Here is a 17,635-nt window from a genome sequence, read left to right on the forward strand (position 1 = left end):
CCTTTATATGTGGAGCTGTATGTGGAGCTCAAATATACAAAAACATTGAGAGTGATAGAGGGGTTGAGGTCCTGAATGAAGGCTCTGCTCTGCGGAGGCAGAGAAGGGAAGAACCTCTCTGCAGGGAGGGAACAAGCCAGACAGGCCGCAATGAGACTGGGATGCAGAATTCCAGAGGCGGACCAGGGACACCTGGGGTGTCTGCCTTCTGGCCAGACCTTCTGCACTGATGTGGACAGAGATTGAGGAAGGCCCTAGAATGCCTGGCATGGAGGAGTGGGGCAGAGAGTGGGCTCATGAAGATGCTCCAAGGCCAACGACGTATGTTGAGAACATTTTCCTTTACCTAGAATGTGACTCACAGGATGGACTGCGTGCTGGCATTCCATGTGGTCTCCCTCTCCTCCAGAACCTTCGCCCTGGCCTCCTGACCTCTGTCTTTATGGCTACAGGCTCTGTGTCTGCTCCCCTCTGAGCTGCTCACCTGATCCCGGGTGTAAGGCGTATCCACTCTCTGCTTGTCACTGCAAGCTTCCAGGAGGACCCGGATGGCATTCAGCTGTAGAAGCATCTCGCAGGCCATCGTGTCAAAGAAGGTGATGTTGGCCAGGGCCGCAGAAGCCAGCAGGAAGACCTCCCCAGACGAGGCCTCTTGGCACAGTTCTGGATGGTGAAGAGGAGGAAATCAGCCTCCCTGCCAGTGCTCTCCTATCAGTTATCTCACTTGACTCCCGCAATTGCCCTGGGAGAAAGTCTGGGCAGCTGTTATGATGCCCATTTCACAGATGAGGAAAGCAGTTGCCAGAGACGGAAATTTATCTGTCTACATAAGTAGCAGAGCTGGGATTTGAATCCTGGTGTAGAATTTCTATTTCCTCCTGTATCCGTTTAGTCCTTTACCGAGAGAACACTACGTGTCAGGCACTGCTGGTGTCTTGGCATGGCGCGGTGAACACACAGATCAGGGCTGTGCCCCTGTTAAGTTTATGTCCTAGCAGTAGGTGAGAGAAAATGAGCTTTTTAAAAATTAATAAGATTATTGTTGCACATTCCAATGTGAGGGAGAAAACAAACAAGTGCTAAGACAGGGAATAACTCAAGGCCTGGCGGGGTGCATACGGAAGATCTCCCTAGGAATGTGACAGCTGAAACTTTAAGGAGAAAATGGGGCAGTCATGAGAATACTTGGGGATCAATATGTTCCAGACCAAAGGAACAGCAGCATGTGCAAAGGCCCTGAAGCACAGAAGAGCTCCTGGTCCGTCTGTATCTCCAGCAATGTACATTAGACTGCTCCTGAATTTGCCTTAAGAAATTTGCCTTTCTTAAGAAAGAAGCTGAAGTTAAAACCTATGACTCTACCTTTCCAGCAGCCATCAGCAGAGCTTCAGGACCTCCTCTGGTCCCAGGATAAGGGTCATATGACTGCGGAAAAGTCCTACACCAAGCCCTTGGATGGTAGGCTCTTTCTTTCTGATCCTAGTGGCCATAACCCAGACCTAACCAGAGTCCCCCACTTACCATCTCTAAATGATGAATCTGATGGGCCTTTACAGAGGAGAGAACTTCCCCCAAACCCTGTAATCCTCCACCATTTAGCCCATGTTCCCATGAGCTCCACTTGACCCAGAATGGACTCCTGCCTCGGCAGGAGGTGTGCTGGCCACCCATTCTAGTGGGCCGAACTTCTGACCCTCAGCACCAACTTGAGCATCATTCAAGGTGCTTCCTGGGTCCAGGTCCTCTCCTAGTGACAACATCTCTATGAAAACACAGAGAGAGGAAACCACACTTCAGGAAAACACCTGCAGGAAGAGTTGGGCCATGTGCAATCCTGATCCCTAATCCTGGCTCCCAGACAAACAATCTGTACTTCCAGCTTCTAACATTGAAGCTGGCATGTCTTGGGCCTTTGAGTGAATGCAGTTACTGGCCCTACCTAAACGGGGATGGAAAATAATATTAGTTGGGCCACCTGCTGTGTGCCTTGCTCTGCGTCATTAAATTCTGAGCACCCTTAAAGTAGAAGATGATCGCCTCCATTTGCAGACGTAGAAGCCAAGGCTTAGGGAAGCTAGTGGTAGCAGAAACACTCCCATATACTCTGCGTGAGGCACTGCTATACATATTTGACCCCCTGAAGCTATTCCATCCTTACTACAGCCCAACTTTCTACCACAATTTCATAGCTGTAGAACTGAAGATTCAAATATTAAGAAATTTTCCCAAAATTGAGGCATCGAGGAGTATGCAGACTCAACCCCAGGCCTACCTAATCCTGGTCCCCATTCTTTCTGTGTCCCTGGCTGCCTCTTGTCCCTAAGCCTCTTTGACTTTTCCCAGTGGCACTCCTACAGATTTCGGTGTCAGGCCTACCAGGGAGGCAGGGGCTGTCCCTGGGGAGCACTGTGCCCCTCAGCCCAGGTGGGACCAACTAAGCAACTCAGCATCTTGATCTAAGCTGCCAGGGCAGGGCAGCAGATTCCCCCAGGAACTAAGAATTCTCTCTCTGATGGTTCTATTCCAATGGCTGCCCCCTCCTCTAATCTTTGGGAACCCCTGGGGACAAGCCAACCTCTTCCAGGCCACCTCCCTATACCCAAAGTTTGGAGTGAAACCACAGGAGTCACTGGCCCACTTTGCCGTAAAGATTTCTTCTAGATCCAAACACCCACACTAATTCTCATGCAGTCACGGTTGCCGCCAACGCAGCAATTATTAACACAACCACCTAAGTGCCTTTTAATTTGGGTGCACATTTATTTAAACTACAGTCTGAGTCACCTGGGATGCGTTAGGAAGATTAAATTGAGGATTCCAGTGACTCATTTATAAATGTTTCCAGGGAATAGCAAGAAATTGGAGGGCTATTTCCCACCAAAGAACAGAGCCCTGGCGTCCAGCCCAGAAAATATATCCCATCTGCTGACTCTCAGAGCAGACTCTACAATGTATCTTCATAAGGAGAAAATAAATAGAGAGGCTCCTCTTCTTCAGGGAGAAATCCAACCCCGGGCAAAGAAGTAGAGATGGAGATACGGTAATAGGGAAAAACGTGTTTCGATTATATAGATTTCGGTATGTTGATTTGTTTCAAATTTTTGCTATCACTTATGCATTGGGAGATTTTCTACAAAACTTCGGATTTTTGTCTTATCTTTAAAAATTGGCCTTTCTGGGCAACCCAGGTGGCTCAGCAGTTTAGCACCTGCCTTCAGCCCAGGGTGTGATCCTGGAGACCTGGGATCGAGTCCCACGTCAGGCTCCCTGTGTGGATCCTGCTTCTCCCTCTGCCTGTGTCTCTGCCTCTCTCTCTCTCTCTCTCTGTCTCTCATGAATAAATAAAAAATAAAAATCTTTTAAAAATAAAAATAAAAATTGGCCTTTCAAAAAATTTAAAAAATAAAAATTGGCTTTTCTTACACGGCTATGATCAACGGGAGATTAATAGTGACCAACCTCCCTTTTGTCAGGGCTTTTCAGTTTCCTACAGGGTTCAAATTTTCTTCTTTTCTTCTCCCATCTGGCCCTCTTCAATCATTTATGTATCCTGCCTGGCACTAGTGGAGGACTGACCATGAGCTTCCTGGCATAAGTGAATCCTTACTCGGTTATGTTGCCTTGAGAAGGTTCCTCAACCTCTCCTGGCCTACGTTTCTTTTCCTATTGAGTAAGCACTGAACTTTCTGGTCTTTTGAGTTCCCTCCAGCCAAGATCTTCAACAGTTGGCTTCTGTGTTTTGTCAACTTTGAAGAAACGTGGATGTTGGCGAATTGATGTATCTCAGCCTGGCTTGTGGGTGCCACTGCCCCAATGACCAGAATCAGCCATAAAACCAATTTAACTGATGACTCCTATGTTCAAGGTCCTTGCAGAGCATACAATTCTAGAGCTAGAAGGACTCAAAAGAAATGGCTCCAACCTCATGTTTTCTGTATTAGGAAAACTGTGAAGTAGCCCCACACAGGATTGCTGGTCAACAGCTCTTTGTTAAATGGATGAATGAAAAGACAAAAGCTCACACTCGAATGTTCTGACTCCTAGTCTAGTTTCTGTGCTGCCCCTACATTTGTGCTATGCCAAATCTTCCCAGCCTTGGTTTGAGAATTCCAAGAGTGAATGCTAAATTTTCTGATGAGAACAACTTTCATTCCGTTTCAATCAGACATGGATATGGAGACTGTGGCAGAGGTAAGGATAGAAGTAGAAACACATATCCTTGCCAGGACTTATAGAAGAAAGGATGTGGTTGGCAAAACAAGTCTCCTGAGGGTTTTATCCAGACAAGTACCAGCTTTGGCAGTTGCAAAAGAAAGCTGGAGGGAGAGAATATTCTAGATTGCAGACTATGATTCTCCAGTCGGGAGTACATAAGTCTGAATAGGAAAACTTAGAAGAGGGCAGCCCGGATGAGTGGTTTAGCGCCGCCTTCAGCCCAGGGCGTGATCCTGGAGACCCAGGATTGAGTCCCATGTCAGGCTCCCTGCATGGAGCCTGCTTCTCCCTGTCTGTGCCTCTGCCTCTCTCTCTCTCTCTCTGTCTCTCATGAATAAATAAACAAAATCTTAAAAAAAAAAAAAAAGGAGAACCTAGAAGAGTCACAGCTTTCAAGGCCCCACGATGTAGGTGCAGTGGGGGCTTGCAGGTGGCAGGCTGGTGTGGACCAGTGCTTGCTGAGAAGCTGTTTGCCCCATCATTCTGTGCATTCATTGGCTGCAATAGTCTGAGACTTCAGAGACAGAGCCTACCAGAGTCTCTCTGGCCAAGGATCTAAACCTCAAAATTCAAGGTCCTCTACTTCCCCATGGGCTTGTCCCGGTCTCTATTCAGAAAGGCCAGTTAGTCCCAATGTGATCTCAACTCAAAGAACTCAGCTGCATGCATTTCAATCAGAGACTTGGCAACAAAGTTCTTTAAAGCCTGACTCTAATACTTTAACTGTGGGATTTCAGCTAGCGTGACATCAGTGTGGGAGCTACATGGGGTGCAGTGTGTGTGGGTGTGTGGAGGGGGGAGGAAGGCCTCCTTGGCCCTTCTTGAAGACAACTGTGACAAGTCCCACTCACGCAGCAGTCCCCTCCCGCCCAGGGTGACTCACTGATGAGAGCTGTCACGATTTCTTCCATGCTTTCCAGAAAGCTGCCGAGGTGCTGAGTAAAGGGCAGGTGTGGGGAGGTGACCTGGGCAACCACAGCCGCAGCTTCAGCCCGTGTGGCCTCTGGGTGGCTGTCATCGGTCAGGATGTCGGCCAAGCATAGAACACCGTCCACCTGCAGGGGAGAGAGGGCATGGCCCTGTATGTCCTGGGAGAGCACCACTGCTCATGACAGTAAGGAGACAGACACAAGCCCCCTATAGGGTCCAGCCTAGATTCCCAAAACAGCCCAGGACACTGTGTGGAGCCAGGGACAACCCTGGTGGCAAGACCCCAAAAATGACCCCAAACCTGGCATCAGAAGACGTGTCCTTTGGCTCCAGCAGAGACCAGGGACCTTTCCTGGGCTTCTTAGAGTGCAAGCATCAAGCCAAGTGCCCAGGGCTAGCCCCTGACCATCCACTACAGCAAAACACAGTGTAAAGAACAGTCACTTAGAATCCCCACATCCCCGAGCTCCAACCCTGGCACCCTCTTACTTGAACCGTATGACTTGGCCTCCATCACTTAGCCTGTCCAAGACTGTATCCTCATCCACCAACAGGGTGTTGGGGGTTAAGGTGATGAAGCAGGTGATGCGGATCCAGGAAGACAAATGTTGGCTCCCTCCTCCCTTCCTCGGGTTAGCGCTAGGCTGAGCTCAACATCCTTCCCTCCCCATCCCGTCTTCCACCACCCTCCCCACTAGAAAGAGGGCTGCTTCCCTAAAAGCTTGCTCTCTCTGCCTAACCAGAGAGGAATGAACCTGGGCGTGGTGGGATGGGAATGCCAGAAAAAGACTTCAGTTTCCCAGTTCTGCCCCAATCAGACTTACTCATGGCACAATAATAGCTTCTACTTATCAAGTGCTCACTATGTGCCAGCCAAACTTTCAAATGCCGTACATATACCATTAACTCCTTGTAATGATCCTCTGAGGCCAGTATTATCGGTATCCCCATTTTACAGATGAAGAAACTGAGACACAGAAGGATTCATTGACTTGCCACAAATCACAAATTTAAAAAAGTAGTTGGTTTGGAATTTGAACCCAAATTGTGTAGCTTCAAAGCCCATGGTTTCTATCAGGACATTATACTGCCTCCTGAGAAGTGACACCTGAACCTCAACCTCCACCTCCATCAGGGGTCACTAGATGAGGCTTTCTGGAGAATGGCAGGGGAGGGATGGTGGGTAGTAACTTATCAGTTAGCTCAGCTGGGTCCCTGCGGCTCCTTAGATGCCCCAGGCCACCAGCCTGCCTGAGGACCCTGTCACCAAGCACCAAGAAGTCCTTCCCCTGTTGGGGTGGGGGGCAGGGACGAGACCAGGGAAGAACCAGGGAGAGGTGAAGTGAGGAGACACCTGTGCCTCTGCTCCCCACACCTGCCCACACCGGCTCCTGTCCCTACACCCTTACTTCCTGCCACTCAGCTCAAGCAGCTCTCCAGAGGTCAGTGTTTCTCTTGACTAATCACCACCACTGACTTCTGGGCCTCCCTTAAATGGCTCTTGGGAGCTGTAAGGTCCATTAGCTGTAAAAGCCTTTGGCAATCTCAGACTCAAAAGGAGACGAATATGGGAACAGGAGCTGGAGGAGCTGTCCGCAATAAAACTCACCTGGATGTGCCTAATTAAAAAAGAGCAAACAGCAGCCAGGCAGCTGCGGGCAGGACTGGATTCATGCCAGATGTCTGACTAACAGGCCTTCAGAGAAGAGCCTCGCTTGGGCCCAGGTAAGGAAAGGGGGCTGCTCTGGGCCTGGAAACAGGAAGCAGCCCTATTGCCAGCCTGCCAACATAAGAAACCTCTTAGACCTGTCGGATTTTTATCCCTTTCCCCCTTCCAGCATTATCCAAGGCTATAGCTAAGGGTCACAAGTATCTGGTCTCCTCAATCTGACCTTGGATGCAAATGGAATTGTATTCTCAAACCCGGTTTGAGAGAAGAGAGGAAGAAGATAATATCATAAAGCTCCCTGTATGCAGTTTTTGATCTCAAAGCTCTGCCTTTCCCTGTTGGATGGGCCACTACCCTGAATTTTGTGCTATTATTCCCTGTTTCTTTAGAGATTTATTGCATGTGTATAGCTTTTCAAGGTTTTGAACTTGACATAAATGGTATCATGGTGTGTACAGCACTTTGCTCTTTCCCCCCAGTCAGTTTGGGAAACTCCTAAGGTCTATTTTCACTGCTGTGTGGTATCTCACTGTATAAACCAACTGTTATTCATTTATATATTCTCCTGTCGATGGTCATTTGAGTCATTCCTCGGTTTTTGCTATAATATGCAGTACTTCTATAAATGTTCTTCCAAGCGTCTTCTGGTGCATACATGTCAGATTCTCTAGGGGTCTCAATCAAGGAGTGGAATTACTAACTCATAGAGCCTGCACATCTTTAATTCTACTAGTGTTGCCACGTTGTTTTGCAGAACAGCTGTAGCAGTTTATATCCCTATCAGCAGTGTATAAACTCAACTCCATACTCTTGCCAACATTTGGTACTGTCAGATTCTAAAGTTTTGGCACTTTGGTGGAGGTGTAAAATTTTTATTTTAATATGTATGTCTCGACTTTCTACCATGAAGCTCAGAGTCCTTTCATGTTTTCATTTTAGTATGATTAGGTCTGGTTCTGATTTTGGGTTTTGCCATTTGGACTTTTTCTCCGAATGGCCTGTTCATGTGTTTTGCTCATTTTTCTATTTGGTAGATTGTCACAGTGGGTCAATTTCTTGGGCCTTTGTGTCTGATGCTTCTGATCTGCCACTTAGCCTGCTGTCAGCAAGATGCCACTAGCCCAAGTTGATTTCCCTATGCATCACCATCTCAGCAGCTCCAACCCAGCCAGCTCACTGCAGTGGGAGGCCCTGAAGGGGACCACACCACTGGACTCCAAGCTTCCCAGTGCATGAACTAGTTCCTGTAGCATCAGAACATGCACAGGCTCTAAAGTCACACCTACCTGGATCTGAATCCAGCTTCTGCATCTTACTAGCTGCACAATTTTTGTACTTATTTTGAGTCTTTATGTATAAGTGGGGGTAAAAATACCCACCTCCGAGGATGTTGGAATTTAACAAAGATAATGCATGTATAATACCTGCCACATGGTGGTGCCATCATCCCACCTCTTCTGCATCTGATGATTGCAGCTATCTAGATCTGGGGCCCAGAGTCCTACTCACTTTTCTGTAGGCTCCTCTGGGACTGACACTCCGCTGGGAACCTCAGCCCTTCGTGTTAGGGCCCACAGGCTTTCCTACTTGTTTGGACATCTCAACTCATGCAGCCCAGAACTAGAACTTTTAAAAGGAGAGTGACTCCTATTTCAATTCCTGACCAGCACCAATAAGATGAATAACTACAATAGCTCGGAAGAGAACAAAGAGAAAAGTAGCACAATCCCTGTATCTCTTTATAGCTCATCAAACATTAATTGTGCACCTACCTTGTGATGGGCACTGAACTAGGCACTGGTACAAAGATGAATCAGGAATAAATAAGAAATGGAGAAGCAAAGACAGGCACATAGAGAAATAAAAGATGAAGGAGGGAGAATGAAAGAGAGAGAGATCATATATTTAAGAAGGATTTGGGGACTTGTCTGGTGCAGATCCCAGCCTCCCTGTCCCTCTCTGACTTGGCCTCTATAACACCTCTCCCTGCTGGGAACCCTCTCCAACTTGGTGCTCTCTCCTGCCTGGGACTCTATGACATTGTAGGGGCTCATCTCCGCCCTAACTACCACTTATCATTTGCTCCTTTAGTCTGTCTTTTGCATCCACCTAAAGTAGCTTACACCAGGCTCCCCCAACAGCCCACTTTGTACCATCTCAGTCAATAGCACCTAAGTCAAGTGGCCTCAGTGACTCACTAGGATGACCCCAAACCTAGCTCTCCAGCTCTGACCTTCTTTCCTGATATCCACATATACATTTCCAACCTGCCACTGAATCTTTTTATGTTTAACTCCAAAATTAATTTGCCTAGATATTCCACAGGGACCTCAAACCCAGTTCACCTAAAGCTTGGATGGTCTTCTGTGAACACATGCCTGCCTCCCTCAGACAGAATGTCTCTGTCCTCCCAGCTGCCATACCACTCCGATCTGATCACAACTAGAGCACTTATGGTGTCAGGTTGCTCTCATAGGTTTGTATGTCTACCCTACACTAGATGTGAGCTGCTCTGGACAGCTCCTGTACTGAATCATCTCTAGTCTCCAGCACCCAACTGAAGCCTGACACATGGCAGTTAACACAGCAGGCTGAATGACAAAGAGACAGAGGCCTGGGGAAGGAAAGAGATCACCAAGGCCATGAAGCACATTAGTGCCAGGGCCAGGACTCCCACCCTGGTCTCCTCATTCTTTGCCCTGTGCTCCTCTGGACAGCCTCTGGGAAGGGCAGTAAAGGGAGAAGTTAGTGAAAGGGTCAGGTCAAAGAGAGTTGCTTAACTTAGCTCGTATGATGGGCCCAGGAGTGACCCAGCCTGAGGCCAGCTTCTTCAAACACTAGTCTCATTTCTGGAAAGTCTCCATCCTCAAACCACCCCCTTCCTATCCCTGGACATAAACTTAATGATGCCAGGAGAACAATCTAATCAAAGCACTTTCACATCCCTAAAGAAATTGCTGTTGGAAGCACTTATATGTAATTAGCTTTTACATGGAAAAGGATGGGCCTGCCCAAGGCCAAGCTTTCCTCATGGGAGAGCATGCAAGTGGTGATGAGGATGGTCTAGCCTGGTCATCCCCTGGGAAGCAGGGCTGCTGCACCTGGAGTCTGGACATAGAGGGAGCTGGAGAATGCTGGGATTCTCCCTGAGGGGTGGTTGAAGGAGGATAAAACCCATGCAGTTGAGGAACCCAAAATATAGAGTAAATATCACATCATATTTAGAAGCAACATTCTCTTACTAGTTATTAGAGAAGCATCACTGGTACCTTTTATGCAAATATCTCAAGAAACGGGGCTAGTCCATAAAGACCCATCAGATATACCGGTGCTGGGCTACTATTCTCCAGTTCTGTTCTGCATGTTTAGTTTTTAGGGAAAGGCAGAAGGGTTGTTGGTTGCTGGGTTGTAACAGTTAAACAGAATCACCCAAATATGGTGGTAACTAGCCACAGGAGAGGGAGTGTGATCTAAAGATCTCCAAATTTCCTCCTTCACCTTTCTGTCCACTCAGACACCTAAAGTCTGTAGGGGGGAAAAAAAGACAAGTTGGGACTACAAAGCAGGTGGGATTCTGCTCATGTGACCAGACAGGGCAAATCTGTTTGCCCAGGGTATATTTTGCCCAGAGAAAATTCAATCATAGAGAGGGAAACAAAGGTCATGTCCAAGAAAGCAAAGACAAGTATAGAGCAAGGGTCAGGGCACAGCATTAGGTGTGATAAATGAATCCATCCCTCAGAAGCAAGATCTGAATGTGGAATATAAGCCAGATCACAGCACAGAATCTGTGAACAATGTAAACAGTTAAAGGCTCACTTTACAAAATGAGGTATTTGTTTTAAGGAGTGTTGGTAGAGCTGACAATTTAGTAGAAAGCAACAGAAGGTAAAACAGGCCTCCAGGAGGATAATATGATCCTCCTCCCAAAGGAACATATCCCAGACAGCGCTCAACCTCCTTTACTATTTCAAACAAGAATCTCTGATTAAAAGCTAAGTGTCAAAATGGATAAAACAATTATTAATATGTAATAGGGAATGGGACAGTGGATGAAAGGGATTATATAACCAGTTTGGAAAGCAAGTCAGTGAGGTAGAGAGAGGTGAATTATTGCAGTGGAGGGAAATCAGGGATTGCATTCCTTTACTTTACTGACAAAAAATAATTTCAGACGATTTTCCTTAAGGTGGACTGTCAAACAGATGCAAAATGAAGGCATTTGAGGGTAGAAGGAGTGGAGTTTGTGAGAAGGTATCAAAAGGCCAGTAAAAACAAGTTCACTTCCCTTTGGGTTAGGGTTAGCATGCCTGAGCTGATGTAAAAACATTAAGTTTTCAAGCAAAGCACTGCGGGGCACAGCTCAGGCGGGAATTGTACCAAAAGTACTTCTAGATCTTAGCCTGGTTCTCAGATGATTAGAATCATCTGGGAAATTTTTAAGCTACCAATGCCTAGGTTTTACCACCAGAGAATCTGATTTCATTGATTCAAGGTGATGTCTTGGTATCAATATTTTTAAAGGCTCCTCAAATAATTCCAATGGGGATCCTAGGTGGAGCACCACTGTTCCAGAGGCACCTGTGGTTTTGTAGAAGCTGCATAATTTTAGGAGAGAGAAAAGTCTGGCTTCACAATTCAGCTCTGCTACTTGCTGACTTGGTGAAATGAACTAGTTACTCATCTTCTCTGAGCTTGTTATCTAATCCTTGAAATGATACTGATATCATGGTTAATAATGAAATCGTTAATGAAATATTGAAAGGATTCCTCCCAAATCAGAAACAAGACAGATATCTATTATCACCACTCCTATTTCGCATTTTACAGTGGCCCTAGCCAACGAAATAAGACAAGAAAAAGAAATAAAAAGATAAAATCATCAGAAAAGAGGAAGCAGAGCTGTAATAATTTACAGATCCCATGACTGTGTACATCTGCACACAATCCAAGTCTATTTAAAATCCAAAAGACTCAGTATACCATTATATTCAAACTTGTATTTTCGGGGTGCCTAGGTGGCTCAGTCAGTTGAGCGCCTGCCTTTGGCTCGGGTTGTGATCCCAGGGTCCTGGGATCAGACCCCACATTGGGCTCCCTGCTCAGCGGGGGAATCTGTTTCACTCTCTCACTCCCCCTGCTCATGATCTCTCACACTTGTTCTCACTCTCAAATAAATAAATAAAATCTTAAAAAAAAAAAAAAAAAACCAAAATTGTATTTTCTATGTATCGGCAACTTAGGGAAAAAAAGGAATTCTAAAATAGCACTTAATTACCATAAAAACATATCCAGAATTAAGTCTAAAAAAGATGTGCAAGATGTTGACACTGAAAACTCAAGATATAGCTGAGAGAAATTAAAAGCAGTCTGCATAAATAGAGGTGCGGTACATTTATTGATTGGAACACCCTATACTGTTTAAGATGTCAATTATCCTAAAATTTATTTATAAATTCAAAGAAATCCCATCAAAATCTTAGCAGGAGTTTCTGTGGAAATTAACAAGTAGATTTTAAAATGTACATAGAAAGGCAAAGAACTTAGAATTACAAAGATAATATTAAGGAAGAACAAAGTTGGAGGATTTATACTACCAAATGTCAAAGTTTCTTATAGACTACAGAGACTCAGTGTCATATTGGCACAAGGATTGACAAAAGGACTTATGGAATACAAAAGGAAAAAAAACCCTCCAGAAACAGACTCATGCATATATCATCACTTTACCAATAACAAAGGCACCACTTTCATCACAAAATGATGAAAGGTAGTCTTTTTGGCAAACAGCACTGGCTCAGTTGGATATCATATGGAAAACACTGAACCTCAAATACCATTAAAAAATTAATTTAAAATGTATCATAGACCTAAATGTGGAGTGTAAAACAATAAAGCTCCTAGAAGAAAATATAGACGATCTTCATGTTTTGGGGGTAAACAAACATTTCTTAAATGGACAAGAGAAGCACCAGCTACAAAAGACTAGATCAACAAACTGGACTTTATCTCTGTTAAGCATTTCTATTCATCAGAAGACACCACTAAGAGAATGAAAAAGCAGCCCACGGGCTGAGAATGTATATTCTCAATACATATAACCTGACAAAGGATTCATATGTCGAATATTTTTTTCCAAGTTTATAATTCAAGTACAAAAACACAACAAGGTCACTTTTCTTTTTCTTTCTTTCTTTCTTTTTTTTTTTTTTAATGTGTAAAAGTCTTGGACAGACATTTCACAGCTGATAGCCAAAGGGTTGATAAGGATGTGGAAAAATGTTCCAAATCATTGCTCATCAGGAGAATGACAGTGAAAACCATCATGCGAGGTCCCTCTATACCTGAGCAGCTCATAATCGGGGCACTCACTGCAGGCCCAGCTATTGCAAAGCTGCAAACTGCCCCAGACCTCTGAAGCAGCCCAAAGGAGAATGAAACACTCCTTTTGGAAACTTTGTGCGTTCCTCTGTCTTCCCGTCTCCCCTCCCTCCCTCCCTCATGCTTGTCTCTTCCTCTTTCTCACCACCCTTCCCTCTCCTGGTCTCTTTTTACGTCTTCCTGGAACCTGAGAGACACCATTGCTTGCTGGCAGGGGTGGAGGACACTGGTTCTGGCTCTGAGCTTTGAGAGCAGGCCTGACCCCCCCCCCCTTCCCGTGCCTGACTGTTCCCAGGAAGTGGGTCTTCCCTAGTCAAGTCTGCCCCAAACCTACACCTTCTGCAGTCCCCTCAGCCTCCTCACTATCTCCCCTTCTGGCCCCAGCAACTTCCTTTCCCAGGCTCACCTCCAGACTAGCACCTGTCCCTCTTCAGAAGCCAAAGGGGAAGGCAGTGCTAGTGGTAGAGGCTCCAGCCCTACACCCCGTCCAGTACCCCAAGGAACCCTCGCTTCCCCATGGCACAGCTTCCCTTCTCCCCAGCACTAGCATCATGTTTACATCTGACTTCTTATTTATTTTCTGCTCTCACCAGATTGCTTGGGGTACAGGCGGGAAATGCACCTCAGCCCACCCCACACATGCACGGAACCCGCAGGCCTCCATCTGTAAATTCACAGGGGAGAGAGGTGCCCTGGCAACTCCTAGAGGAACATCGCCCCCTCAACACATACCCAGTCCTGGAGAAGAGGCACCAGAATTCCCAGCCCAGCCAGCTCACCGATTCTGACTTGTGTTCATCACATTTGTCTTCCTGAATGACTTCATATGCCACACAGTCCCAGCAGAACACACATGTCTCTCCACCAAATGAGAAAAATTGAGGTTCGTAAGGGCTAGAGAGCTTGCTTGTGAGTTCTCAGCAAACCAGTGGTAAAAGGAAGGGCTGGCCTGGGTTCAGTGCACTAACCCCCTACCTGGGGATGGGTCTGTTGGGGACTCAGGAACATGAGCTCAGGGCCAGAGGGGTGAGATGGAGAGGAAGGAAAGCTGAAACAAATGATCAGGGATAGATGGTACAAAAGGGGGCTCAGGGAAAATCCCACATACAGATTTTGGGGCATTATGTCCTTACTGAAGGGACGCATCAGTGTTTTCATTCCCCACTCCCACCCCATACCCGGGGCTGAAACAGCTCACAGAGGCCTGGCCTGGCTGTGGCTGAGTAAAGTCACATGACCTGCGCTCTGACCTCAGATGCGCTGCTCACAGTGGGAATGTGGGTTGCACATCACCTCCCTTCTCTGGGCCTCTGCCCTCTTATCTGCCACGGGCAAGAACGCACCAGAACTCTTGCAACAGTAGTTATCCCCACATGCAGCCAGCAAGCACTGTTGCCCTGGATGTGCAATCTGTTTCCCCGATGGGCTAAGGGGCAGGCGATACAGCTTAGGCAGGGCTCCGAGGCTGGGCAACGTGGGGCACGCTCCAGGGGCAGCACCCAGTACAGTGTGAGCACCAGGAGTGAGGACAGTGGTCGGGAAGGCTGACCAGGGAAGGGCATCCGAGCAGAGCGCCCGGGCCAGCCCCACCTAGGCAGGTCCTCCCCGGCAAGGAAGCCAGGAAGACATGCAGTGGACGACTCTGGTGGGAAAGGGAAGAGAAACTCACATTCATGGCACGTGGACTCATTTCCTCCTCACGGCCTGCAAGGCAGGGACTGTCCTTCCACTTTACATATGACAAGACCAGGGCCTAGCGGGCCGCACAGTCAGTATCCCCTAAGTGCTCAAACCGGACGTGGAGCCCAGGCCCGCTCACCAAAGGGACGAAGGGCTGGAGGCAGGCTGCTCACAGGCACCTCTGTGCCAGGATGAGGGGTTTGGGGCCTAGCGAGACCTGGGGGCTGGGGCTGCTTAGGGAGGGCTCTGGGGGTCAGCCCCATGTTAGATGACAAGATGCCTCCACATGGTCCTCCTGGAGGAGGCTGGGTTGGCACGAAGATGCTCCCGTTGCCTGGAATTTGCAGATCTCTCCCCCCCAACTCCCCCCCCCCCCCCCACACACACACACACACGACATACGGGACACACTGTGCGGGATCAGTAGGTTGGGACCCCAGCCCACCAGCCTCGCCAGCTCCAGGAGAGCCTCCCGCCGCCGCTCTCATCCACCAGGGGCCGCTGTCACACAGCCCTCGGGGACCGACTGCGCCCGACCAAGAGAGCGCCAGCCCAGTTGGCAGCTGCACGGTTCAGGCTGTCGGGGGGCTCGTGCCTGCCACCTCAGGCTGCAGCCCCCCAAGCCAGCCAGGGCCGTCCTTCAGTGTGAACAATACTGGCCTGTGATGTCAGCGTGAGCTCTTGCAGGAGGCTGGGGCGGGGTGCAGGGAGGTGGGCCCCCTCGCATCCTGGCCGCCGTCCAGTCCCCGGACCCGGCTCCCCAGGCAGACGGACAAGGTTGGGAGCCTCGGAGCTCAGGGCAGCAAATGAACCCCGCTCCCTCCAGACAGCCCCCTAGCGGAGACGGGAAAGCGCCCGTGGGGGTCCCCACCCCTGTCTGCCTGCGGTCACAGGGGGGACAGCTGACCTGGCACCCTGGGGCTCCTTGTGCTGTTCCAGCCCATCCCCAGGGCAGCTGAAGGGGTGGGCAAAGCTGCTAAGCCCTGCGGGCTGAGCCTGGGGCGGCAGGGGTGGAGGGGGGCGGTGGGGTCGGGGATCTCCACTCACAGGTGTTCTCTCCCTGGGTAAAGAAGGGGCTGCGAGTTAAATTCAGCAAAGATTTCTTGCCCCACTCTCCCCACCCGCCCTTACTGACATACCAGAGCTAACTCCCCCGGGGGCAGAGCCGCCTGGAGGCCTGGGGTCTGCACCCCACAGCCTTTCCAGCTAATGAGAGATGGGGGAGGTTGTTGCAAACAGAACCTACAGCTGAGAGCAAAAGATCAGGGTTCTCATGCAGGCTCGGCCTCCCCCACTGTCTCAGCACCGTCCAGCATCACCTCTCCCCTCTGTAAAATGGGCACGACCATCCCTCTCGGCCTCCCTTACAATGTGATTGCGAGAATCAAATGAGCAGGAGAAAAGAAAAACTAGCTTTTGCGGGGAGGGGCGGGGTGAAGAATATGATCTATTTATGACCATCTGTAACCCTGCAGGGAACAAGCGGTGGAGGGAACGTCCTCACTGAAATGCCAGCGGGAACAGCAGACTCTCCCCCACCGGCCCCCTTGCACCCTGCTCCCTCCTGCCGAGGGTCTCTGGGATTTAAATAGCTGGATCCAGGCCCCCCTGCCGCCAGCCTAGCCCTTCAAATGTCAGGGCATCTCAAGCCCAAGAAGCTGGCCCAGGAGACAGGGGAGCGGTGGCGGAGCTGCGTGGAGAGGCAGCAATTTTCCCATCCGTCGCCACTGATGGTTTTCTTCTTGGACTTGAAATTGAGCTTGAGCCCTCGTTCCCTCCCTCCTGCTCAGCTTTAATTTCTCTCCATCTTTAATTTCTCCATCGATTTTCATTAAACTCTCCCTTTGGCTCCAGCACAGGGTGAACTCCTTATTTGAAAAAAAAAATGAAACGGGGGTGGGGTGGGGTGGGGGGAATAAAAGGAAGCTCTTCTGAAAGCAAGATTGTCTCTGGTCTCAAGGCTGGAAGAGGCACGGACTAGGACTGTGTCTGAGGCTGTCTCAGCATCGGGCTTTGAGTGCCCCACATCCCCCCCTTATGGCCCCAGACCCATAGGTCCCTGCCCCTCAGATCCTCAGATTCCCCCCACTCCCAGACCACAGCCCCAGTCTCGCTCTAGCCCCCAGCCCCCTGCAGCCCCAAGCTGCACCCTGGGCCTGTCCAGCCCCTGAGCCAACGGTGTCCCGACCATCCCTGTAACCACGCGGAACGTCTGGAACTCTGCTAGCACTGTTGTAAAATCCCCAGGACTCTGCCTCTCTGGGGGTAGGCAGAGTTGGTCCAGGTCAACCTGATGGGATGGAGACGAATGGGCCAGGAGGAGGGACGGGAAGCAGACACAGGCCGAGTGCTCCCTCCCGCAGCTGCACTGCATCATCTTCATCCTGGCAGCTCCACCAAGGAGGAGTCATCTCCTTGTTATGAAGAAACCAAGGTTCAGAGAGGGATGACTTGCTCCCTAGCCCCCTGCCAGCCTCTCTAATCCCTCTAGTCCCCGCCCCCTTAGTGATGCCAGTCCATCCACCTTCCCTGGCCGGTCCTCCAGAAAGGCGGCCATGACCAGTCCAGGCAGGCTGGGTTGTCTGGCCACCCAGACCGAGTGGGGGCCATCTGCTCTCATTGGGGCTGTGTGTCTCTGGGGCCCTCACTCCCTCCTGGACCCTTCTTTTCTTCCTCCGGTCTTCTCCAAGGTGGGGTCCAGAGAACACTGTCTCTTCTTCCAGGCTCCCCCAGTTCATTGAACACAGAGCTCCCAGAAGA

General features: G+C 49.0%; 1 protein-coding gene and 1 long non-coding RNA gene across 5 annotated transcripts in view; one reads left to right on the forward strand and one right to left on the reverse strand.

The window, feature by feature from the left end:
• INSC (INSC spindle orientation adaptor protein) overlaps positions 1-17,635 on the reverse strand; it is a 118,941-nt gene that overhangs the window by 20,568 nt on the left and 80,738 nt on the right. For all 4 annotated transcript variants that reach the window (XR_012015533.1, XR_012015532.1, XM_072793965.1 and 1 more), the window contains exons 8-9: positions 5,099-5,270; positions 485-663 (exon numbers count right to left, since the gene is read on the reverse strand). Coding sequence is in view for 2 of the 4 variants with exons in the window: in XM_072793965.1 (XP_072650066.1) it covers positions 485-663; positions 5,099-5,270 (351 nt within the window). In the remaining 2 variants the exon portion in view is untranslated. The remainder of the gene's footprint in view (positions 1-484; positions 664-5,098; positions 5,271-17,635) is intronic.
• On the forward strand, positions 15,562-16,728 carry LOC140615397 (uncharacterized). The gene is made up of 2 exons (XR_012016064.1): positions 15,562-15,652; positions 16,351-16,728. It is a non-coding gene; the product is annotated as an uncharacterized lncRNA (long non-coding RNA).

The sequence above is a fragment of the Canis lupus genome, chromosome 23, assembly GCF_048164855.1.
Source record: "Canis lupus baileyi chromosome 23, mCanLup2.hap1, whole genome shotgun sequence".
NCBI lineage: Eukaryota > Metazoa > Chordata > Mammalia > Carnivora > Canidae > Canis > Canis lupus.